The 26044-nt window shown below is 41.1% G+C and overlaps 1 protein-coding gene across 5 annotated transcripts in view; it reads right to left on the bottom strand.

Moving 5' to 3' along the window:
* USH2A (usherin) overlaps window positions 1–26044 on the bottom strand; it is a 408741-nt gene that overhangs the window by 27041 nt on the left and 355656 nt on the right. For all 5 annotated transcript variants that reach the window (XM_052805222.1, XM_052805224.1, XM_052805225.1 and 2 more), the window contains exons 62-64: window positions 13945–14172; window positions 11596–13112; window positions 10267–10588 (exon numbers count right to left, since the gene is read on the bottom strand). In XM_052805222.1, the coding sequence (XP_052661182.1) occupies window positions 10267–10588; window positions 11596–13112; window positions 13945–14172 (2067 nt within the window). The remainder of the gene's footprint in view (window positions 1–10266; window positions 10589–11595; window positions 13113–13944; window positions 14173–26044) is intronic.

The following is a 26044-nucleotide window of genomic DNA, read 5'->3' as shown; positions in this document are numbered from 1 at the left end:
AGAATGGAACCCCCTAGGAATTTCAGAGGACAGAAGGATGCAACTCACTTGGGAAGCAGATGCCTCACTGAGGGTTGGATGGAGACACCTTCCTCCATCAATCCCTCTCTTATCATAGGTGCTTACGCCTCGTCTTTCAGAAAAGAAGCCTTATTTCAGACAAACAAGGGCGCTCTTTCAAAACACTGTCTTAGGACAAGGGGATGTTCATCCCATTTCCTACTACAGCTTAGTGGTTGAAGGACTCCTCCAGGAGGCAGGTAATTTAAGTTCAATCACAGGCTCCAATGGAGACAGTCAAGCCTGCTGCCCTACAGGGTGGGAATGCCAAAGTGGAGGACCCATCCTTGTACTTGGGGTGCTCCCTTCAGAGCTATTTTACTTTGCATGAACACAATGAAATCAAGACTGACTGGGCAGCACAAGCAAGTGGGAGCAGATGTGGTTGCCCAGCCCAGCCCTTCCCTAGGGAGGTGGGGGACACTGGAGATTGCGGTCCATCCCCCAGACACCACATGCCTGTCCCTCTTGAAAAAAGGCCAAAGTCATGGCTGCATGTGTGTGGGCCTGACAGACAGGCATGCTCTGAGAGTTCCTTCTAGACAGACACCAGCTACTCAGCCCCGCCAAGACATGTTTCCAGCAGAAAACCTCTAGGTGTCTGTGAAACTTCCTAACGCCAGCTTCTAAGACAGCTGTGACAGCTAAACAGGACTTCTGAGGATCTAAATTCTGGATTTATACTGACCTAAGCTGGATTCCCTTAACTCCCTCTGCTTCTGCTCAACCATCTGTAAAAGGATGGATGGGTATGAAAATATTTCCCTTTGAGAATTGCCATCCAAGTAAATCGTGGTCAGCGTTTGGAGACTTGGAGCAGTAAGTGCCCAGAACTGACTGCAGATGGAAATGTTGACGTTTAGCCACTTCTTTGCATGAAGAAATGGGACAGCATGGCAACAGAAGCCACAATGAGGAATGCCTGTTAAAATCAGAGGTTTGGTCACAGCTCCTCAAAAAGTCACCACAAAATGGTCACGGATGAAAGCTGTTGCCTGGCTAGCCTGGTTAAACTGAAATTTCATGGTTTGGACTTTTGTAAAAAGCTTTTTGGGCTCACAAAAATTCCTTCTAAATTGTGATACAATCAGCACCAACAAATATTTAACTGTATTCATATAGAAATGTGAAGAGCTTAATAGGCTGCAGTATTACCTGGTACTTATAAGGTAAGAAGTTTATAAAAGCCCACACAGGAACATGGGGCAAACAAGAAGCAATCACATCTCAGGGATGTATTGAATGGCAAAACACAGACAGCAGAAAGCCAACACAAGTTTCTTATAACTTGACTTTCTGAATATACTGTCTCCAAAAGCATTAAGTCTGACATCATGGTGCATGGCTCAGCACCCTGCCAAAAGATGTGGTGCTGTTAATGGCTGCACTGTCCCCGAAAAGCCAGGAGAGGGCTCTGAAATCAGCTACACGGGTTACTTTTTAAAATGCTTTATCAATCTGCTGGCCCCTGGCCCAGACTGCACTTTGAAGTGGAGCCAGAGACAGAGCGGGGAAACCTCTCCAGAGATCGTATATTCAGAGGACTGAAGAATTCCAGTTACAGGTAACTAAGCTTGGTTTTTTCCCATCATAAATGAGCCCTCACAGATCCCTGCTCCTGGAAGAAACTGGTGATCAGCTGTGGCTCAAAATTATCACAGGACAACCTCAAGGTTCATCAGCACAGCAAAAAGGTGCAAAACCTATGAGAAGCAGGAAGGGAAGTGCTGATAAGATGGCCACAGCCTTACCATGGTGAGCCCAGTCTGTTCAAGCTTAGTAAAGCTGAGTAACAACTCCTCCCACAAAGGGCAACAAAATCACAACAGTCCTTGGGCATAGATGCAAAAAAATCATGGTATTGTAGACGCTGACAGTGGAAGAAGCCCATTAGATGACTTATTCCATCCCTGAGCCACACAGGTTCATCTGCTGCAACACTCTTGAAACCCCAGGTCCTTACCAAGGAAGCTATGTTTTAGACTCAAAAAGAAGATTTTGTTTCATCAAATTGAGATCACATGTGAAGGTATTTACTCCATACAGGAAGTACTAATGGGAACTGAGGGAAACAGCTGGATATATGTTTCCACAGCTCCTTCAATGCTGCAGCACAAGAAAGGTACCAGAAGAACAAAAGCAATGGTAAACCAGGAGAGCACTATGGCCTCGCAGTGATGAAAAAGAGAAGGTGAAGAAGCTGCCAAAATAAAGCACTCAAATTAACCCTCTAAAAGGACAAAGACAGTCCAGGATTAAGCAGAAAGCACAGCACATGGCCAAAAGTTCCCCAAAACATAAAAGCAATCACTTGACCACACGACTCCGATTATGTGAAGAGCAACCATGGCTGATTGAGCAGTGGTTTGGCAGAGGACGTTGTGCATGCACTAACGCCTGCCAGCTCACAACACTCGCATCTCAGACCTGGCTCAAACAATGTGACAGGTATTATGGCTGCAAACACAGGGACAAACCAGGAAGTCCCCAAGTGGGAATCCTCTCTGCTCCTGCAAAGGGGAGCCTTGGGCCCCCTTTAGGGGTATGTGAGATATGACATCAGTAAGTTCAGAAACACAGCACCTGATTTTTAGTTGTGTTTGAACAGCAGTCTGCAAGAAAATTGAAGAGACCATAATCTTGGCTGGTTAAAATTAGAGAAAACCAGAGCAGCTCCCTCTCACCATCAGTTGCAGCACCTTTCACAAGTCTGTCTTCTCATCAGAACCGACCGGTGTGCAGCCTGGGTAATTTGGAGTTACTTATGCAACGTCAGCACAGCTTAGAGCACAAAGCTTGTCTACTGAAAACTAGCATTCAGCATTACGATAATGTATTCATATCTGGGCACTGTGGTGTCAGGAAGGTATGAGCAAACTAGAAAGTTTCAAAAGTGGTTGCAGTCTACCGGGGACAGAGCAAAGGCAAGGGAAAGAAAGTATCGTGTCCACTCATGAACAGGGGTACAAAAAGGTAGTAAACAAATGTGTGCTTTCTGATTGCCCATCCCCAGATCCATACTTTTGCCTCTTCAACATTCAGTTAGCATCCTTAGGGAGGCCATAAACATATAATGGGATAGATTTTAGGTCCAGGCTTCTAGCACTGTGATAATTTGAGCCTCTTAACATTGTTATTCATCTCCACTGTTCAAATGCTAATAATAAAAGTACTAACCCATTCTGGGGAAGGGAAAGGGAAAGACACTTTGGGACTTAAACAAAATTACCAAATGCTAAAGGAAGCTCATTTCACATAACATAGTATAACACCAGTAATTAATGAGAGATTTAAACAGGTTTAACTCTAAAAGGTAGAAAATTAAATAATTTGTTTCCTATGAGTATATAATGAGATAGTTACCAAGTTCCCATGAGAGAGATAAGCAGATATTAAAAGGTCTTTCCAATACCTGTAATAGCTAAGGGCAACAGCTAATTCAATAGATTCGATCAAAATCACCGCTTCTTTCTCCGCTTCTGATTTATTACTTTGGCTGTAGTTAGTCATCACTCATTTTAGTTTGCTTTTCAGCAGTCATAAATTATGCCTCATAAATAAAAAAGATACAATCAAGGAAATCATATCAAGTCATCTACATCCCTGGAGTATATTTTCCCCTGGTACTCACGCTAATGTGTTTTTAAAGGATAGCTTGCCATAGTTTTGAATATGTCAGAATCCCAATTTACCGAGAAGGGCCTGGCAAGAGTGGTGCTGTAAAAGTATCACTGGTAATTTTGGAAGCCAACAAATCTAGTCTAAAATCTGTATTTAGTTTAATGAACAAAAATCAAGGTTTGTTGCATCAATGCACTGTTTAGGCACTTGAATTTAGAATGGTGTTGACAGCAGAAACATAGTGCCTGAAGTCAGGCTTAATGAATGAAATCGCGTGGTTTCAAATGGCCCTTCTCCCTACTGTGTATCCTCTACCAGGAGAAAGGAAGCATCTCGTTCTGCAAAAGGGTATTTAGAGTAGGTATTGCCATTACGTCAGTGAAACAATATAGTTATGTCTGCTTTACTTTTCAGAAGCTGAGGTCAAGCTCAGTAGCCTAATGGAGGTGTAGTATGAGAAACTCTCTTTACTTGGAAGCAACGAGCACAATGAACCTTGTAAGAAAAAACACTCTTCCAAATAAAATGAAGAGGGGATAACAAGCAGGGAGTGCAAGAAAGCACTACATTTTATTTTATGTCACTACTTTGTAGTGCATCTTTCTGTCAGGGAGATGGAAAGAAATGATGAATTAAAACAATGAAAAGGAGCCAGATTTGAGGGATATTACAAATGGGTGACTATACATCACTGGCCAGTCAGAAAACCAGTTTCACCCCATTTTAAGCTGCAGAAGTCACTGAGCTGTTTGTCAGTAACTAAGCAGCACAAACTGGAGCTCAGCCAATGATTTGAGAGACAGACTGGTAAACCAAGTGTCATTCTTGTCATCTCTGAAAAGTGACCAAAAGGCCTGATGTATTCTACACTCCATGTAGTTGGACCTTCCTTAATCTTCATGACTTTGCACCCGTTTTTTTTTCTCTTTATCTCCCCGAAGTCAGAATATGATCTGTTTTCTCTTTGAGAGTCCAAGATGGAGGAGTCAAAACATATTTCCCCTGGTATATCTTGGGGTATATCCTTGACCCTTCACTTGGCTGCAGTAACTGGAGCATGAGAAGCATGCTTCACAAGCAAGAGGGATGCTGTGCCTCCTGCAGCAGTCAGAGGCAGATAGCTTCAGCGCTGCAGACCCTGTCTAGGTGCACCGGATAGTCCTCCCAGAGAATAAACCTCTGCAGGGAGCCATAAAACTTTCTGAAAAGGGACAATCCTACTTTTCTGTCTTTTGCATGTTCTGTGTCTGCCAAATAAATAAATAAATAAAGGATGTGTCCTAAACCAGGACTACATCAAGCCATTAATCTAAAGAAGCAATCTTAAGTACAATTGTGGAGGAATGACATTGCACTTGCATAGATATCACACCATATTCTGACAGCTCTGCTTTGCAGAATAGCACTAAATGCCACAAGTCTCTGTTCAAAAGGGCCTTCCCTTTGCTGAGAAAAACAGGTCTGACTCTATAGGTTGCTATATGGTAACACTGCACACCACCCTCAATAGTTCCTGAGAAGGGCCTACGCACTCTGTTTCAGAAATATTCCAGGAATCAAAAAATTACACTTGCAAACTCATTAGGCCTCATGAGTTATAAAGTTTGTTTAAGTCAGGTTTTTTTTTCAGGAGATCATGCAATTGCATCTGTTTAATACAGCTGAGGATCTCAGGCAGCATTCCAATAAATACCTAAAAGGCCAGATGCTCTAGAAAATGCAAATATCTAAATGTATGAATAGACTGATAGAGGGAAATTCAAAGATCTAAGTAATTATTTCTGAGTATGGGACAGTAGGCACCTTAATGCCTCTTAAAAACCCACTGAAACCTAGCAGGTGCTAATATGCTTGTGCAGACCTGGCCTTTAAAGAATAAGTGCTTCCTTGAACAATAGCAACCTAAGCATTTAGGGTGCATAGTCCTTTTGACCAGCATGAGCTTCCAAAGTCAATTCATCATTTCTGAAAGTGCAACTTTTGCATCTAGTCTTACAAGCCCTAAATATTCAGCTGAAGTTGCCAGCAAAAAACAAAACAAAAAACCCCAACCCAACCCAAACCAAAAACCCCAATAACGACAAAAAGCCCCAAACCAAACTCCAAAATCCTGACTTCAGATCCAAAGAAGCTGTCAGGGTTCATTGAACTAAATCTCAATACCTGCAAAAATGCTGGAGAGAGTCCCATCACAGCACTTTGATTTTATCTGCATTCTGCTGAAGGAAATTCAGTTGCATTTAAAGTTTTATGTCCAGCAAACAAGCCTCAAATGCAGAGACAGCAGAATCAATATCCAGTTTAAGTGAAATATAAATCTGGGTTTCATCAGCATAATAGCAAAAGCCAAGCCCTATACTTATGAATAACTTGTCTCACAGGCAAGATATAAATTGTCAACAATAGAGGGGCTCAGAATATGTCCCAGAGGACTGCTGCAAGTGACACAAGCAGAAGACAAACACGTGCCTGCAAAAACCTCTCATGGTGAAATAAATGGCTACCAGTGATAAAAAGCGAAAATGATTTAGGGTCCCAGTCAACAGCTCAGCCCGGTTATGGAGTAGAACTGAGGTAAAAAGCAAAGTCTTGAATACAGCATGGTAAACCACAGGAATCTGGTCAAGAGGCTTTCTTTGTTATCTGTCGCTAATAGATCATTAAAAATTTTGGCTCAGGAAACTCTCTGTAGCATCAACTTCTCAAAAAACAGGTTCTGACTGAGATAACTGAAAGCTGGCATAACTGAGAACATCCAACAGCCAATGTCTACAACTTCCAGTTTGGGAAGTTCTTCTTTACCTAAGAAAGGTTCCTAACTAAGAAGTAGGGCTTGGGTCTGCTGCAATGCTTGCTATCTACTCAGCCCCATCTGCACTTGAATTCACATTCCTCATAGAACCTGTCCAAAGTAGCAAGGAGACCTGGTCTAACAATAGTTCTGCTATGAGGAAACTACAGTTAATGGAGAGCAGACTTCATGCTGTTGTGGCCAACAGATGTGCCCTACACAGGCATTAAAGGAAAGCTCAAGAAGGAAATGGAAATATTTGTACATAGTAGGATTTAAAACACAAACAGTTCACCCTAAAGCATGCTGTTCCCAGGAAAAGTTTAACAGCTCTCATCACAAGAGAAGTGACAACTGGAAAACTTACTCTCATATATGTAAAGTGCAATAAATTTTCAGGCTTTGAGTAATTAAAATTTTTGCTTTGGAAAGTATTATTGTAGCATCTCCTGTACTGCTAGGTTCAAGAAGATGCCATTAAGTAACTGAAGGAAATCAAGTAACATGGACTTGCCATCAGCAATAAGAAGCAGTCAGCTCTACAGAAGGTCGTCGTTTCCTTCAGCACAAATCTAACAGACTTGTGCAAAGCATTTGACACTGTCCCACACAACATCCTTGTCTCTAAATTGGAGAGACATGGATTTGATGGATGGACCACTCGGTGGATCAGGAATTGGCTGGATGGTCGCACTCAAATTGTTGTGGTCAACTGCTTGATGTCCAAGTGGAGAGCAGTGACGAGTGGTGTTCCTCAGGGGTTGGTACTGGGACCAGTGCCGTTTAACATCTTTGCTGGCAACATGGACAATGGGATTGAGTGCACCCTTAGCAAGTTTGCCACCGACACTAAGCTGTGTGGTGCGGTCGACACAATGGAGGGAAGGGATGCCATCCAGAGGGATCTTGACAGGCTTGAGAGGTGGGCCCGTGCGAACATCATGAAGTTCAACAAGGCCAAGTGCAAGGTCCTGCACATGGGTCGGGGCAATCCCAAGCACATATACAGGCTGGGTGATGAGTGGATTGAGAGCAGCCCTGTGGAGAAGGACTTGGTGGGTGTGGTTGACGAGAAGCTCAACATGACCCAGCAATGTGCACTTGCAGCCCAGAAAGCCAGCCGTATTCTGGGCTGCATCAAAAGAAGCATGACCAGCAGGTCGAGGGAGGTGATTCTCCCCCTTTATTCTGCTCTCGTGAGACTCCACCTGGAGTACTGCGTTCAGCTCTGGGGCCCCCATCATAAGAAGGACACAGACCTGTTGGAGAGAGTCCAGAGGAGAGTCACAAAGATGATCAGAGGGCTGGAGCACCTCTCCTATGAAGACAGGCTGACAGAGTTGGGGTTGTTCAGCCTGGAGAAGAGAAGGCTCCAGCAAGATCTTATAGCAGCCTTGCAGTACCTAAAGGGGGCCTACAAGAAAGCTGGAGAGGGACATTTTTTCAAGGTCACGTAGTGATAGGACAAGGAGTAATGGCTTTAAACTGAAAGAGGGTAGATTCAGATTAGATATAAAGAAGAAATTCTTCACTATGAGAGCAGTGAGCCACTGGAACAGGTTGCCCAGAGAGACTGTGGATGCCCCATCCCTGGAAGTGTTCAAGGCCAGGTTGGATGGGGCTTTGAGCAACCTGGTCTAGTGGAAGGTGACCCTGTCCATGGCAGGGGGGTTGGAACTAGGTGACCTAAACCATTCTGTGATTCTATGATGATTCTACACTTTTCACACTGGCTGTTAACTTACAGACATGCTGCCAATCCAGAAACATCTAAAGGAAAAAAAGAGGTTTGTGATTGTCAAGCAGAGAAGAAAGGCTTTGTGAATACTGCGCTTTTCTACTAGCATCCTAGGCTCTCTTTTCAATAGTTTTATAATTTTCCCTTCAGAATCCTTTTCTTAGCCAAATTAGAGTTGCTGGAACTGATTTATGAAGAAAGCCAACGCACTCCTCCCTCCAGGCCCTGGGACTCTGACAGTAATGGAGCAAGAGGCAAGGGACACAAGTTGAAACAAGGGAATTAGATGCAAAGAAAAGTAGGAGGTATGTAGCCAGAAACTGGAACAGGGTGCCCACACAGGGTATACAATCTCCATCCTTGGAGATGCAAGGATGGAGAACTTGATCCAAAACTCAACTGGACACAGCCCTGAGCAGCCTGCTCTATCTGGACCTGCTTCAAGCAAGGAGTTAGGCTAGATGCCTTCTGGATGTCCCTTCCAACCTACATGACTTGGTGAGTCTATGACACATGTACATATAGCAGCTGGATAGACTAATGTGATAAAGCAACCTTTTTGATTTAATTCTTCATGGTTTCTGGCTGCCTAAAAGAATACAACAGTAGCAGTGGACCAGAGCTACCAAAGAACCTGATCTGTAAAGTGCACTCTCATCAAATTTGCGGATGACACTAAACTGGAGGGGACCAGCTGATATGTTGAAAGGCGGGTCTGCCATTCAGAAGGGCCTAGAGGAATGGGTCATCAGGAGCTTTATGAATTTCAGCAAAACAAATGCAAAGTCTTGCTCCTGGGAAGGAATAACTCCTTGCAGCATTACAGGGTAGGGACTGACCAGTTAGAGAGCACCTCTGCTGGAAAGGACCTAAAGGCCTTAGTAGATAGAAAGCTGAACACGAGCCAGCAGTGTAATCTGGCAGCATCTTGAGCTGTTTAACAGGAGCATAGCCAGACAATTAAAGGAAGTGATTACATGCCTTTACTTAGCATTTGTTCTGTTTTGGCCCCCGAATACAAGAAAGATATTGATAAATTGGAGCAAGTTCAGCGGAGGCCACCAAGGTAATCAGGGGGTTGGAGAACTTGGCCTATGAGGAGAAGCTGTGGGACTGGGGCTTGTTCAGTCTGGAGAAGAGATGGCTTTGGAGGGACTTGATTGCAGTCCCCCAGCACCTACCCAAAGGCTTACAAGAAGATGGGTCCAGGTTCCTCACAATGGTAAGTGGTGGGAGGGGACAAGAGAAAACAGGTATAAGTTCAAGCAAAAGAGGTTCAGACTGAACATAAAAAAAAAACCTTTTTCACAATGAGGACAGTCCAGCAGTGGAGCAGACTGCCCCGAGAGGTTATACAGTCTCCCTCCCTGGAGGTTTTCAAGATGCCCTACATTATCACTACTACTGTATGACAAAAAAATGATGCTAAAACTTCTAACTTTGACATAGAAAACAATTACAAGTGAAAGAATGGCAGAACTGGTCTTCTTGCTTTATCTTAGCTTCATGAGACAAACAATAGTAAAAATACCTATGTGCATAAGACATAACACCAATCATCAACAGTAAATTCACTTTTGAATCACCCACGGAAACTGCTTGTGATCCTAACATCTACTTTAAAGAGAAAACAAACCCAGTCCCTTTTGATGTAAACTACTTTAAGATCATAAAGTAAAAATTAATTTATAATGGGGGAGGGTGGAAAAAGAAAGAAAAACTAATGAAATGAAGCTGCCTTTTAAAAACTAGAATTTCACACTACTCAACATTAGAGCCTTGCAAAAGCTCTGGAGAGGACACAAGCACTTAACATACAAGAAACACAGGCACTTACGATTAAGCTAAAGAAAAATGAATGCTGAATGAATCTATTGCTTGTGCAAAATTATTTTCGGCTTCTCAACTATTCATAATACATTAACAATAATCATTCAGGTATCACAATACTATTACCATTAGTAATGAGATGTGTATGTTCATTGTAAGTGTAAAGTAAGGTTCTCAAAGTGTACTGAAATTGTAATCAGAGCTGCAAAATGGCTTCAGTGCCCACCTGATATTCATATGCTGTGTAAGGCAGCAACTTGTCGTCTTTGAAGGAGGTTGAAGAACCATTGTAAACAAGCGCGAGGTCTAAATTTATGTGGGCTTGAGTTGTTCGCCTTCTGTAAAGTTCATAGTATAAAATCTTCCCATTTGGCTGCTGTGGGCCAGTCCACAGGATGGAGGAAGTCGACTGGAAGCCCCTGGCTGTTGTCTGTATTTCTATGAGAGGGGCGGGCTGCGCTGCTGGGGGTGCCTCCAGCGTCTGTACTGATGCCCACTCACTGGAGGCACAACCCAGATCTGTGCAAGCTTGGAGCTGTACTTCATACCTTTGGGAACACAAATTGGGAATGAAGTGATTAAAACACTGCAAATACAAATATAGACTGTGCATGAGATCTGGGGGATTTCTTAATTTCTCTTGGTCTTTAGCATTTTTAATAAGAAAACGATTTGGTTTTTTACACATGCTGTGCCTTGTGTAGCAAAAAGGAAGAACGCTGTGTTCTGGGTTTTCATTTGGTTTTTTTTTTTTTTTTTTTCCGAGCAGAGTTAACATCTGCAGGAGTCAAGTGATCAAAATCATTTTGATTTTGATGATATGAATCAAAATGATGATTCATTGTAGGAGACGATTTGGGTATCATTTGAGAGCTATAGAGCTTCACTCCCTTGCTCTTTTCTCTTTGGATTTAGATTAGTTATATGTAAATAGTAGACAGACTTATCAACCATGTAACACACACAAATTATGCGTACACAAATATATATGGAAAGGTCAGGTAAATAAGCAAGAATTAGTGGGGAAGATATTACTTCCTTATCAAGCGTGCTCCTTCTGTGGCGGAGTCTGGTACCCTCCCTTAAGTTTTCGCTTTCACTTAAACACAAGGCACTTGTTTTCAACTCAAGGGTGCGAGCATGTTTCTGGCGTGACTCCATTAATCTTAGGTCAGCTACCCTGTGAACGGGCTAGCTAACAGGTCTTTGGTCTCCCCACCCTGAACTTTGTCAACTAAAGCACTATTTATTCTTGGATACAGACATCTTGCAAAACATACACAAGTACAAGATTGCAGGTTTTGGAGTCTATAGCAGAGTGCTTAATTACCCCTTGTATTAATTACAACCTAAGTCAACCCTATGCACTTCATCAAGATGATATATAGCTGGTGTTAGTATAAATTAAAAAAAAATCCTGGTTTTATCATGTGCTTTTTAGGAAACAAAACCCCATGGGTCTGACTATCTGTTTAAACAAGATGGTTGAGCTGTCTGCCAGCCCACTGAACCACCTTGCAGCATTTATTAAAGAAATTAGGTCTTCCAGACTTACCTACTGTAGGGGTGTAGCTCTGCCACTATGTATGACCGTCTCAGAAAGGAAACATGAGATGCATCAAAGTCAAGAGTTTTCTTTCCTGTTTCAGCAGGCTTGTGGATTGAGATTGTGTAATTTCTAATGTCACCATTTACTTTGATAGGAGGATCCCAGGCCACCAAAATCTCCTTTGAGGACCATGCCTGCAACCTCGGAGGCAACATCCCAGATGGAGCAGAGGGGTTGGTTTTTATCTGAGCTGATGGGCTGGTCACACTCCCTAGACTGTTATTTGCGGTGACAGTGTAGCTGTACTCCATGCCTGGCATTAGGGTGAAATCAAGATACCGAGTTTCCAGACCTGAGTAAACAAGTACACCATCCCTTCTTAGCTCGTAGCTTGTGATTTTACCATTGGGATTAGCTGGAAGTTTCCACGTGATTTCAATTGACTCCGAGCCCATGACAAGCAGCCTGGGAGCTTCCATATTTAATGGTGGAGCCTCCATGGTCATCACTGACTGTGATATGCTAGATGTGCAGCCCCCCGCAGTACAGGCAACCAATGCAAAATCATACTGCGTGTAAGGCTGTAGATTAGAAACTAACATTTGCAAACTTTTGCCAGGATAATATTCTTCATTGTTTAATTTCAATATGTACTTGGTGATATCTCCATTTTGTATTTGGGGAGGTGCCCAAGATGCATTAATCTGAGTGGCACTGACAGCCTGCAGAGATGGTGGGTCCACTAAGGCAGGAGCTGCTTCCAGCGTCTGTATTGCAGCTGGTTCACTGGTAGAGCAGCCTCCCATTGTACAAGCAACTATCGCATAACTGTACATTGAATAGGGCAGTAAGTCTTCATCCGTGTAGTTGAAAGTAGCAGCGTCGAAGCTGAAAGGATAGAGAACATCATTCTTTAGCAGCCTGTATGACTGAAGAATACCATTGGGCTGTGCCGGGGAGGCCCATGAGATGAGCACTTTACGGGGGTTAACTGATACCAAAGATAACCTGGGGACAGTGAGACCTTTTGGGGCAGTTTGACTAGTCTTTGCCACTGTCCAGGAGCTGTCAATGTAGCCTGCTGCATTCCAGGTGCGTATTTTATATTCATACCTTGTCCATGGCTGTAAACCTTTATCATTATATATGAATGTATTACTTTCAGTGTTATATTCTGTGAAAACAATTTTCTCATCTTCTGTTGTTGCTCTGTACCCCGCAGCATTTTCTTTTGTGCATCTGTGAATAACTTCATAGCGAATTATTTTTCCATTTGGATTAATTGGCTGCAACCAGCTTAGTTCAACATTGGTAGCATTCACTGCCTGGATTACAGGTGCCATCTGAGACACTGGGGGTGCTTCATCTGTTTGGACTGGCTGGGGTGGAGAACGAGTGCAGCCTGCCGCATTGCAAGCCTCCAGTACAAGGGTATAGAGAGTGTACGGCTCAAGGCGCCTGAAGAGGAACTGGCGAGATAAACCACTGTACTCCAGGTTGTCATCGCTGAAAATATTGTAGGTCTGGTGAATAAAGAAAGAAAGAAAAAAAAAAGGCAGGGAGGGAACAAAGGACAGAAGCCAAGATAAAAGGAAAAAAAATATATAAATCAACAATTTTTGTCAATAACCAGTAGATGAGACACCTTAATCTTTGCAATAGGGTAAGGACTATTAACCAATGATTCAGAAACTTCCTTACTAGTAACAATCAGCACACAAATGGATCATTGATAGAAGAGGAATGTTTTGATCCAATTTTCATGGTGTTTTTTTTTTTTTTATTTTGGATGCAGTAATAAATCACTTAGTGATAGTTTTCATTATATTTGTTTGTTATCAAGTTTCATTGCGGGGCTCCACGGGCTAGCACAAAGCTTCTTGCAGGCTAACTCTAGAGAAAATCACTTAAGAAAAAACTCCAAATAAACCCCTCCAGTGGCAAACCTTGCAGTTAAAGGTTTACAGTCAGTTGAAATTACTGAGCTAAAAGAAGTCCCAAATGTAAGAACAACATTCTGTCAAACCCAGGTTTTATAGAAACACATTTTGGCAATGTCTAATGTACGCCAAGTAACATTATGAGCTTTCATGCGTAGCTTTCTATACATTAAATGAACAATTTGGTTCACTGTAGATGAACATTTACAGTCATGGGGTAACACAGGAATGTTAATATTTTAATATAACCACAAGCAAGAGTGCTCACAGAGTGCCTTGTGCTTACATAGGAGTTCTGTCTTATTTTAAAGTATAATGCATTTGATCGAGTCCTTTTCAGTAAAAATATTTTAATTAGATATGCAGCATTTCCCTTCTCTTTTTTGATCAAGTGAAGTGTCAAGATGAAGATTACCTTAATCATGCCATTGGGTTGGGAGGGCTCTGACCATTTTAGCAGCAGAGCCCTGCCATTTTCTTTCTTTTCCACAGTGAAGTTGCTCAGGCCACTGGGTGAAGCTTCCAACGTGCGCACAGATGTCCAGGGGCTTGAAACCTGCCCGGCATTGTTTACAGCTATGACATGAATATGATATGTTGTGAAAGGTTTCAATCCAAATAAATGAGCCTGATGCTTTGTTCCCTGAAGGAAGAATACAGATGTTTGAGTTAGTTAGTTAAAAAAGTAATCAGTATCTATGGTTTATGTCCCTTGGAAAATGAGGGCTCAGCTCTGTGTCTCTTCTGACTGCTTTGCAGATACCCCATCTGGTTACCAGGATTTTTTAGTGGGTTTCCATAGCTGAACCTCAAAAAGAAACTCTTAGGCTTTTAAAAAATATCTATCGTTATGGTAGAGCCTTTGGAGCCGACTCCTGGGGAGTCCTGCACAGTCCAAATCTCAGCTAGCAAACAACTTACAGTTCATTCAGCACGTGTCTGAGCTTTGCTCAGTGAGGATGAGAGTGCCTGGTACTCTAAAGGATTCAAGCACGTGTTAAAACCTGTGGTATATGAGTGATGCCTGCCTCTACAGAATCCTTACACATCTTGTGTGTAGATGTGATGTTTGATAGGCATGCTGTCCTGTTCTAGCTACTTAGAGCTTTGTAATCTGCATAGAAAACAGTGTTTCCAAGAGCACAGTTTCATTTCCTTATTGAAAATAAAGCCCTTAAAAGCAAAGGGGTGGAGGGGAAGAGAGAGAGTGGGAGGGAGGGAATAAACTGGTGTCTATGTTCCTGCTTCGTAAAGATGTCGCTTGAGATAAATCCACAAGGTAAGGCGATTGTGGGGCAATCCGTTGCCTTACAAGAACCCTCCCTGGTTCTCCAGGTTGGAGGAAGCAGCCATACTGCTGATGGGGCCACAGGCAAGCGGGCTAAGACCCTCCCTGGTGCCAGACCCTCGCCTCGCGCCGGTGGAGAGGGGCTAGGAGGAGCACAGCTGTTTGTGAATCCCACTGGGCTCTGCCAGGGCTGGAAGGGCCGGGGCTGACCTGCCACCACGCCAGACCACAGCCCAGCGCAGGGGCACGCCAGTGGATGCAGACTGAGGGACATCAGCCATGGCCAGAAGGGGCCAGTGGCATCGCTGCTCATGGCTTTATCCAGCTTACCCCAAACAGCATCTGGCACAGACCTGAAACCGCTTGGATAGGAGGCAAAGCAAGCCTCAGCACAAATTCAGAGCGAGGCAGGAAGGCGATACAGCCGTAGTATCATTTTGAACAGCCACAAAAGATACGGTGGCTAACAAAGAACAGGAGTAACGCGTTTCAGTAGGAGACTGTTCAGATTTGTCTCATCAGAGGAGCGAGGAAGAAAGGAATTCAGCTGATCACCGATATATTTAATCTCATTTTTAGTTGTGCTTTTGCATTAATTATATACATCTCAAGAAGAGTGCAGGAATTCAGTTTCCTTCCTGTGGCAGAAACAGCTGAAGTCAATTTCCCTGTTTCAGTAAGTCATATTAAGTTGTTAAATGCTAACACTTCCAATTGTTTAATATTTAAACATTTGTTAAGCTATCAGACTCAGAAACAAATTTTAAAGAAATATTAATTTCTTTTTTTAAATATTAAAAGTTAGATTATAAATATTTAAATAGTTATTTCCTCACAACAATGAGTTAGTCTTTTAGATAAATATAGCACAGCATTTGAATGACCATTATGAATATTAAATCTGAAGATGCCACAAGTACAGATTATAAACATACTTTTCTGATAAATGATTCCTTTTTCTGTTAAACAGGGCAAACACTAGCAAGATTAATAATGCAAAAAAGTATAATTCTTTGTTAGGAATTCCCAGTCATCACTGCCAAAAAAGCATAAGCTCAAATGCAAATAGCAATCACCTCGAACAGATTATATATAAAAAAGCTCTGGCTGCTGTGGGACATTTAGAGATATCTTTTGTCATAAGAAACATGGAAAGCATGTGGGCTATAAAGCAAAAACATATGTATATTGTCAATTGCAGCACCTGTTCAATTACAGTTTATTTCAGTATGGAGAATTTAGTTCAGCCCCTAGATGGCAATACTATCAAACACTTTTTGTAACATGAGTACTTAATGATTAACAACGTGCGTTCAGTCATCCAACATACTCAAGGCAGCCATTAAAAAAATAACAAAACTGATTTCATTATAGATTCTTTTAATAAACATTTATGGCTTAGATCCTTGAAAGTGGAAGCGTTCAAACTGCCATAGCCAAAAAACCTATACAGCCGAATGCAAAATTATGAACTGCAGGTTAAAGAACAGAGCTCAAATTGAAGTTCATGCTTAGCATAAAAATCTGGCATCAGAAATTGTGTTGGCACAAAACGTGATTAAAATTAGCTTTACAATTGGATGTAGTCTTTATTAATAGTTTTTATGAGGACAGTTATCTATTAGGTTTTCAAAACAGAACTTTTAAAAGCCTAGAATTTACATTCCATGGTTTGGGGATGGGAAGAAGGGAGCACACAACATTAAATTACTGCCCCTGAACTGCTACACAGAGGCTCTCCGAAGGTACAAACACATTATTACAAACATCATACAAAAAGCAATGGCTCTGCTTTCTAATCAGCTGCATCATCAGAGTGGGCTTCTGTGACAGCAATGCTACAAAACACTTGATTTCTTTTTTAAACAGAAAACCGGCATATTTTTCATCACCCTCTACCATTTTCCCACTAAACCCCAAGATTTAATTATTTACAATCCTCACCACACTTTGAAATGAAACAAGGATGGAGGGATTTCCTTGCCTGCAGTTCATCATGTTCTCTGGAGACTGCTAAACCATTCCTTCCAGGGATGACTTTTATCCCTGGCTCCTACAGATACTTCTTGAAGAGCAAACGGTTTACATGTATTTTTGTTTTGTTTGGTTTGAAGTAAGCTCAGGGGACGTACTCCCAGAATACAGAGCCACGTTTTCTCCCCCCGCACTGCTGCCATTGCCATTTGTGAATTTGCTCAGCTCAAAGGCTGATGCTGAAAAGAGGATGGATGGCAGTCTCGGTGATTCATTTTAAGAATTACTTTATGTCCTCCCATGACATTTTCATCCTAGAAATACTGTCCTGCTGGAATGGTCAAATATAAATAGCAAAATACACCTTGCAAAGGATAGCACTGTAACCTTTGGCTTCAGCGGACAACGACACAGCATTAAACAGGTGCAGGATCGAAATCGTTGCCTGGAATATTCTTCCAGTCTTTGTCTGCAAAGCCATGAGCTCATATATCCCATGTTTACACACTGCTAACAGTCCAGATTTCATTCACCATTAAAAGAAAACCAACAAAATAAAATTTTAATGCGAACATTAAGATGTTCGTACACTGACTGACCATGAAATCCAATGGACTACAAGCCCATGCCCTCTTTTCTCTGTCTCCTACTGCGAAGCATTCTCACTCATTCAGTCATTAAATTAAGAATAATCCAGCAAACATTTAAGTGTGTGCACTCTTGCATTCCTCCTATAAGGCCTGTCCTTTCAATGTAAACACTACAGAAACGGACACCCGAGGCAAGCTGTGACGAGCCACCGTGATCCGATGCCCGCACTGCAGCCCAGAGCCCAGCCTTTGACACGGCCCTGGCTTTTGGCAGCCCCGTCCCCTTCGCTTGCGCAGTGCTGGCAGCACCACCACTGCTCCAGGCAGGACGGTACCTTTGGCTTTGCTGTGTAAAATGCTTCACGTGCTGGCAGTGGCAGCACAAGCTGTTAACAGCAACAAATAAATACACTCCTCGGCTAATTCCACTCTTCTAACTGTAAATTAGGATAAAAGTTATTTAAAATAAAACCTTGTTTTAACACATTTTTCAAAACATAAAACGAGAGAACATGAATCATGAATAATGTATCCGACAAGATTTGCTTCAGATTGCCTTTTTTGTTTGTTTATTTTTTAATTCATGAGCACAGAAGTCACTTAAAGTCTGGAAACAAATTAGCATAGTCTTTCATGCTGTTCAAAGGCAGCGGCATCCATAATGCAAGGTGCCTGCCTTCCTTGCTACCTCTCGGTGCTCCTCCCGGGGCACGGGCAAGGCTGCGCAGCCTTCAAGGGTCTGATGATTTTACACTGCCTACTGTGATTGCTTTTGACTACTTGAAGTGCCCCTAAGGTGGCAACAGGGTCAAGAGGTCTTTGTAGGTTGAAAATGATCAAAAATTAGCATTGATCTGTAGCTGTCAATAATACTCTGCGCGGGTGGACTCCCTGCACAAATGTTTAAACTGCATACAACTACACAACCTAGTCATCTTTGAGTCTATCGATCTGATGAAGCAGCACTTTCCAGTGGTGTCACTCTGGGCTTTTCCTCTTTTTTCAAGGCAGGCCAGCTTACCCAGTTGCCCGTGTCTCAGGGCATGAGTTCAAAACATGACAGATAGAGTCATCAGAAGATGTCTGAATGTCTGAAGAGCTGCCCAACAGGCAGCTTGAGTATGTGTCCCTTCTTCAGGGGTAATCATCAAAACTCACCAAGTCATCACCAGTCACATCAAGGTTAGGCTCTTGTTTCTTCTCTCTCCCTATCTTCTCTTTGTACAGTAATCCCTATTTGGCAGGTATCTTTGATACTGATTAAAAAGCTAGCTCATTCTTTCTGTGAGTCTCTAACTAAACCCAGTGCCATCAGACACTACCCCACTGGTAATGGGTACAGGGACCCAAACCTGTTCTTTTGTAACCCGCAGACATAAATGATGGGAAGGTAATTCAGTATGACATTCCCTTGCCTACAAAGGCAGAGATGCTGAACTCTCCCTAGACAAGGGAGGAGAAAGCTATGGTCTCCTAGCAGTCAGGATGTTAATCTGACCATCCTCCAAAGCCAATTTTCAAATTCTCCATCAAGGAAGTCAAACAGATTCCTCCACAAGTGACAGAAGTGACAGGGAATGCTTGGGGTTTTACTAGAGATACTCAGTTTATCCTCACCTTTGTCATTATCCTCTTATCCAGTTCCCCATCTAATCCAGATTCTCTGCTGTTTTCTGCAAAGCACTGGGACCTCTCCCCCCTTGACTCGGATGTTCACTCTTATTTCCCAGCCTACTTCTTAGCCCATGCCTTCACTCTAAAAATTGCACTGAGTTCATATTCATATGCAATCCCTAACTTGTCCTTTGGGTTGCCTTCCTTCTCAGGCTTATATCATGCACAACTTTACCTTTTTAATTTAAAAAATCTACTCTATTCCTAAAGCCTTATGCTCAAATTCACAAGTATATAACTTACAGATACACAAGTAATCTACGAGGCCCTTCCTGGAGCAGTGTGGACTGGAATATAAATTCCCATAGTAGTACTGAAAAATTTCAAAGGTTAGGCAAACAGAAGCCAAAGTGTTATTCATTTTTACCAGAAATTATCTTGCCTAGAGGTGACCAGAATTTCCATTTTTACCAGAAATGGATGTTGCACTATTTTCCTCCCAATTTGTTTAAAAAATAATTTTAGATTCTTTCGTGAAATTTTTTGGTAAATTTCACTCCTAAAATTTTACATTTTAAGAACTTTGCAATTCAATTCAGAATTTTAAAATTGCCTTTGAACACATATTTTTCATTTTTAATCGTTATTATATTATTTGATATTACCCCACAGGCATTCAATAGCAGTAACAGGTACCACATTGGTGATAATTTTTATGGTATATGAAAAAACAATTACTATGAAAGAAAACTAAATAAGCATTTAAATAAAAGTTTTAAGTTTGTAAAACCAGACATTTCCTTATTAAAACTAAAATAATTTGGAAACATTTTTGCCCAGGGAATATTCTTCCAAATTGTCTTTCATTGAGATGAAAAGGCACTCTTCCTTTCCCAGCCCTGATGTGGATTGATGCAGTCTTTTCTTCCACGGTGGCTAGGAAGTGACATTCAGGAATTCATTATATTTGAGCTTGCTTTTTTTATAAATAAACTTATGAAAATTTACTTTTAAAATATTTTAGAATAGGTTCAAGTTACGATGTAAGGCACATAAAATGGCTTCTTTATTAAAACATAAGCTTTGATTACATGATCATAAAATAGTCTTTCCTTGAGATTCCTGGCAAACTTAATGCTCTTTTTTTTTAACTTTAAGAATGTTTTTGTAATTTATTTTTAAAACAAATGGTAGTTTTGCCATCAGCATCAGAGAACACTAGTTGTCTATCATCTGTGACTCCATGTTCCCGGCCTTTCCTTACAGTACCACACTAGCAGCTTTTTTTTAAATAAAAAAAACGAATTAGCAGACCCTGTTTCACTCAGCACATAACTGAATCATTTCCTATGAGAATAGTCCTACATGAGCTTGTGGACTGTACCAGGGAGAAACCTTTAGAAACAGCAGTAAGCTAAGTTTAAAATGTTCTGCAAATAACAACAATTAATACCTGATATAGAAATATTACATTGCAATTCATTTTCCTCCTTTCTGGCAGAGCACGTAAGGAACTGTGAATTGCGTGTAGCTGAATCTGTCTAGTGGAGTTGGTGCCTATTTTCACAGTAGACAGTTTTCTTTCCTGGCACACCTGGGGACCTGCTGCAGTCTCACCAGGCATCTGAATCCTCAGCTTTGACTTGAATGCATTGAACATTAAAATGAAATCAAGCACATTTAGCAGCTGCATTCAGTCACTGTATTGGCCTTTGTGTAGCAGTACACTTTTAAACCACCAACAATGTCGCACTTTTCCTGGTAAAACCTTAAAAAAACCCCTCTTTGGACAAAGTCAACACTTCAGTAGCCTTCTCCATGCTATTTCAGTAAGCTGTCCTCTCCTCTCCTCTTTTCTTCTCTTTTCTTTTCTTTCATAATTATTTATTTAAAATTCATCAAACATCACTGAGTGCCACCTTCTCAAAAATGTATTTGCATCTGTATTTGTCTAATTTGTACTAAGAAATATTGAAATCCAAAAAGAGATTTTTCTGCATGACTAAATAAATCACATAAACCAAAATATCAATGACATGACATTCCACTATAGACACCATCTAGAGGACGATGTCAACATGTTTTCCTAACATTAATATTTTATCTCTAACAACACTCACAAGACCTACTGTATAATAAACCATAGTTTTGCACCTTCTTCCCCCTGCCCCCATTTTTCCACTTTAAACCATGTTTATTATTCCTCATTCTGAGAAAGTGATGGAGAAGGAAAGGAGAAGCTCTTTTTATAAACTAGATACCTGACAGACTGTTTTCCCCAAACTTTGGTTTCGGTCAGTTCAAATCTGACATCCTTATTTAAACTGAATGATACTTTTTGCTTTCAATAATCATTCTGGATATGAAGAATTGACTAAATATCTCTTCAAAATAAGACAGGCAGAATCTGAAGCAAAAATTTTAATACTATTTCTTTGAGATACAATAAAGCATGAGATAAAATACTTAAACCCCATGGAAAAATAATTATGTGTCACCCTCAGTAAAATGTACATGTATTTTATGTCCTGGTCCTTAGCTGAGTGGGGCATGCTTTGTGGAGGGGCTGATGGGAGTGAGAGAGGATAGAAAAGATATATCAGCAAAGACTGCATGGTATATGAAATCCAGCATCATATCAAAGCAATGTCAAACCCTATAGGATTGAGCTGGGAGTTTTTTGTGATGTTCCAAATTCACACATTGCGTAATGTGGAATCTGCATAAACTCATCAAGGCATTGCAGAACTTCCAATTTGTTGAGCCTGCCTTGGTCAAAAGGGGAATGCGAATGAATGATCCTTGAGATGGAGCTTTATAATCTGGGATGGAAACATGTCTTCAGGGAAGGTAAAAAGCTAGGAAAGGCAAATACGCAAACTGGCTGGTGTTTACATCTCTACATTACAACTAGCGCACTCACACAGCTGAACTCAGGAATATGTTTAAAATAAGAAGTACCACACATAGTGCTCCTGCTGAGCAGCAACTTTGCATCCACTATTCGTTAATATTTAGGAGTGGTGTTCCTCTCATGGATTTGTTCTATGGTTTTTGTAGGCATGGCAAAAGAAAGAAAAGCCACTGCTGTTGTAAAACAGCAGCTAGAGCCTAAGGGCTCAAACCTGCAAATGGTAGGGGGTACATCCCTTAATATGGAGCATTAGGGGGTTAATGTTATATTTTTCCTAATGCCATAAACCGTATTTTCCATTTGATATATTGGCTGTTGGCCAGAATGAAGTTAGATGCTTTTGTCAGAACAAACAAAATCTGGACTGCCACATTGGTGAAGTCAGTGTTGTCTTAATCTCGAATCTTTTTTTTTTTTTTTCTGGTAATGCCCAGAGTGGCAGGTGTTTTGCAGAAGGGCTTTTGTAATTTTAAACCAATGTAATAAAACCATGGATGTTTTTGTTATCCATAAAAATGGATAATTTATGTACCTGAACTTCTCAACTCAAGGTATCTTGTGGCAATCAGTTTTGTTTTGTTGTAGAAAGAACATGCCCTTGTCATTATCAAATGTGTTGGCTTTTGGTTTCATTTGAAGTTTTGTTTTTCAAGCATTCACATTGCTCCTCTATGACATTTGTGACTACATATATCTGTGCCATAAGCCACCTTCTTCATCTCCTTTCAAATTATGTCATATATGATTTTGTGAAGAAAAGTGGCTCTGAACACCCTAAAACTTCTCCCATCTGATCTTAAAATGACCTGGGCACGGTATCCGAAAGCTTCTATTTTCTGTAAAATTTGAAAAAGACAGTTTGGCTGTGGTTTTGGTGAATGGAAAACAGAGAGGGGAAACCCCTTATTTTTCCCCTATAAATGCAATTATTTTCAATTTTTGCCTTTGCATAGCTCAACAGCCATAATGGAGCAAAAGAAATGTAAAGAGAAAAAAAAGTTTGAAGAAAATCTTTAAGGGGACTTGTACAAGGACAATCTGAATCTTAACATAGATTGCAGGTGAACTCCCACATCAGTTTCCTTGAAAATGCCACTGAATGTCAGTTGTGCTCCATAAAATTAAGACTTTGCAGTTATATATGACTTTTCGTCAGAGGATCTCACATTGTGTTACAAACATTAATTAATTAAGTCTCAGGATATCCCCCTGTGTTACTGCGTGCAGCTTCAAGAAGCTATCATTATTGTTTTAGATCCCATTTTACACAGGTACGATAGATGCGTCATATTATTGTTAAATGCAAGCTTACTTTATTCCCTTTTCTCTGTCGTTCTGAGTCCTTGTCTCTCTCACCCAACATGCAAAAAAGAGCAGCTCTAACTGCTGCTAAGTAGAGGAAGATAACACGGCCTCAAGGCAATTCACAGCTTTAAATCCCTGCTTTCTGCCAACACAATGGAAAATAAAAGCAACTTTTTAAAGGAGACTAAAAGGTTTTTACTTCCTACTGTTTTATTCTTTTTTTCTCTGCCCTGTACTGAACAGTCCTAGCTTTTCATTCAAACTTTGCCTGCTATGTATGTAATCACTTCTGAGAGATATTAAAAGGTAAGCATAAACAATTTACTTGGAGCTACATTATAAAGGCCAGAGTTTAGTCTTAACATATGGCTGAACTTAAAATGTCACCTTCAAAACGAAGTGGGTATTTTAAAAAATGATGGGCCAAAAAGTATACAAGCCCCTACCTTTTGAAAGGCCTTCCTTCACCAGGTTTTTCATTCCTTCCCTTAACGCTTTACACTTCCTACATGAAAATGCCTGCTCTCCAAATAGAGACAGGCTGAAAGTAAAAGGAAGCGTGCAGGTAGCAGTTTGGGAAAGGCGCAGTCCAATTATGCCAATCCATGCCAGGAAAAAGATTCGCTCTGCACCTTTTTATACAGAGCGGTCACTCTTAGCAGAAGGCCAGAAGCACACTGCTTATGCAGGTAGGGATGCCCTCTCTCTCTTCTGTAGCTGGAGGAAAGTTCAGCCTACCATCTGAACATTAGCAGGGGATATTGATTAGACATATATTTAGGTGTATGCTTTGGGGACATATTCCTCAGCAAAGCACAGCTTCCCATCAAAATACTGACTGGTTCAGCAGAGATCTCACACCTTCCTTCCAGAACTTGCGGGATGTTCCCCCAGGTTTGGAGCAGGGGGTTGCTAAAGGAGATCCCTGCTGTTACTGCTTGTATAAGCTAGTGAAAAGCCTCAAGTAACCTGAAAAGCCTCTGTGTCACATGATGGTAAGAGGAACAAAAATCTTGTTTACCCGTTGCAGCTGCTATAGACTGCACTGTTGATGAAAATAATGAGGTTCAATAAAGATTAAGTTAGATATCATTGTGTCCCTTAGCAGCTATGTCTTGCCATATGAAGGCTCAGAATCAACTCCACACCAAGCAAAGGGTTGAAAAGAAGACAAGAAGAAAGAGCGGTTATAGAGTTTGGTAGAGTAACTGGAAGAGAAGCTGCTTGCAGGTTTAATGTCTTGAAACCAAGTGAACCCAGTGGATGGATGAACTTCCAGATCTTCCTAGGATCATACGGCTACAATTCCTTCCAGCTTAAGCCTCTTAAGGCACACCGTTGGGAAGAAACTCACCTTGACACAGCATATGAAGCTGTGTCTGCAGACTGCCCATTCCCATTTTCTATGCTGTCAGACCAACACTAAACTCATATACAGAAAAGCAGACAGCTAAATCTGCTGCACTGTGAACAGGAAAAGCAGCTAGCTAGCTTCACTTTTAAACGTTAATGCATAAATAAAACAGAATCTTTAATCCTGTCTATTCATGTGGTTACACATTCATTAGTTCTTTCTAGTGTGGCTTGGACTTCTCAGTGCAAAGCTCCTGCCAAATGAGAAGAGAGTCTCAGCTGCCTGTGATTTGCACTAGCAAGATGCAGTAGTTAGGGAAGAGATGAAAGATGTAAATTCTGAAATATTACTTGAAAACTGAAGCATTACAAGTTTAGTTCAGATTCTGTATTTTCCTTGGATATTTAAGTTACTTGGGGAATTAAAATAGATCACTAAGTCAACAAGTATGTAGTTAAGCTTAGTACAAAACAAATTGTGCTGATTTCAGAATTGAAAATGTCTTTACAGCACATTATTGACTTCAGCATATTAACTTGTAAATCCACTAGTTTCACTGTCTCATCTATTGATTAGCCGCATGTATGCATATTATAAATGAGCAATCCAAAAAGACATTACTACCATTTTGTCTTTTTGGGCCAGACTTGTAAATGTATTCAAGTGCTCAAAGATGAAGATGGGCACTATGGGAAATAGAGCTCCTACATTCTGACACAAAACTTCTGTAGCTAGTGTCCTTGGTTACTCTCTATACTCTGTGCAGAGGAAAGGAGGTTCCTCCAATGGGCAAGTCAGATGTTTTTGTTTAACTTCTGTTTTGAATAGCCTGTCAGAGAAGCCTCACTCTCTCTCAAGACAGATTAGACAGACTAGCCTACACTGGCCGTCTAAAGTAAGTTTTTAGAATTCAGAGCTGTGACTTTTGCTTAAATTCACTTAAGACTCAAAGAGCCAAGAAGCCAGTGACAACATTTTCAATCAGCACACAGCAACAGACCATAGAGGTGAACTCTTTCTTTTTTCTTAAGGCGAAACAGAAAACTATTGATAGCTTCAGAAGTTAAACTGCAGCTGTTTCAAAACACTTCAAAATCAACAGAAGTTTCCTTTTGACTTTTCAAGGATCCTGGATCAGGGTCTTCATAAGTAGAAGAACAAAACTAAATGGTGTATGTAGATGGCATTCAGCCAGAACAGGGTTTGGGTTTAGTTAATCCATAATATTGAAGCAAACATCCCTGACTCCTGACTTCCATGCATAAGTCAACATGTTGGCTTGGATCTTCAGTCCAAGATGATGTTACTCAAGGCAGTGTGGTTTAAAATTTCCATTGACACCCTCAAAACAAATTAAATTGCTTTGTTAACAAACCCGTGTAATAGTAAGTGTTGTAATGCTTCTATGCAGGACCAGAAAGATGAAAAATGCAGTATGCTAAAGAGCTGTTGCAAATTTTTGTCTCAGAAATGTCC

Source organism: Harpia harpyja, chromosome 13 (genome assembly GCF_026419915.1).
Source record: "Harpia harpyja isolate bHarHar1 chromosome 13, bHarHar1 primary haplotype, whole genome shotgun sequence".
NCBI lineage: Eukaryota > Metazoa > Chordata > Aves > Accipitriformes > Accipitridae > Harpia > Harpia harpyja.
This window is presented reverse-complemented; position numbering and strand designations above follow the sequence as displayed.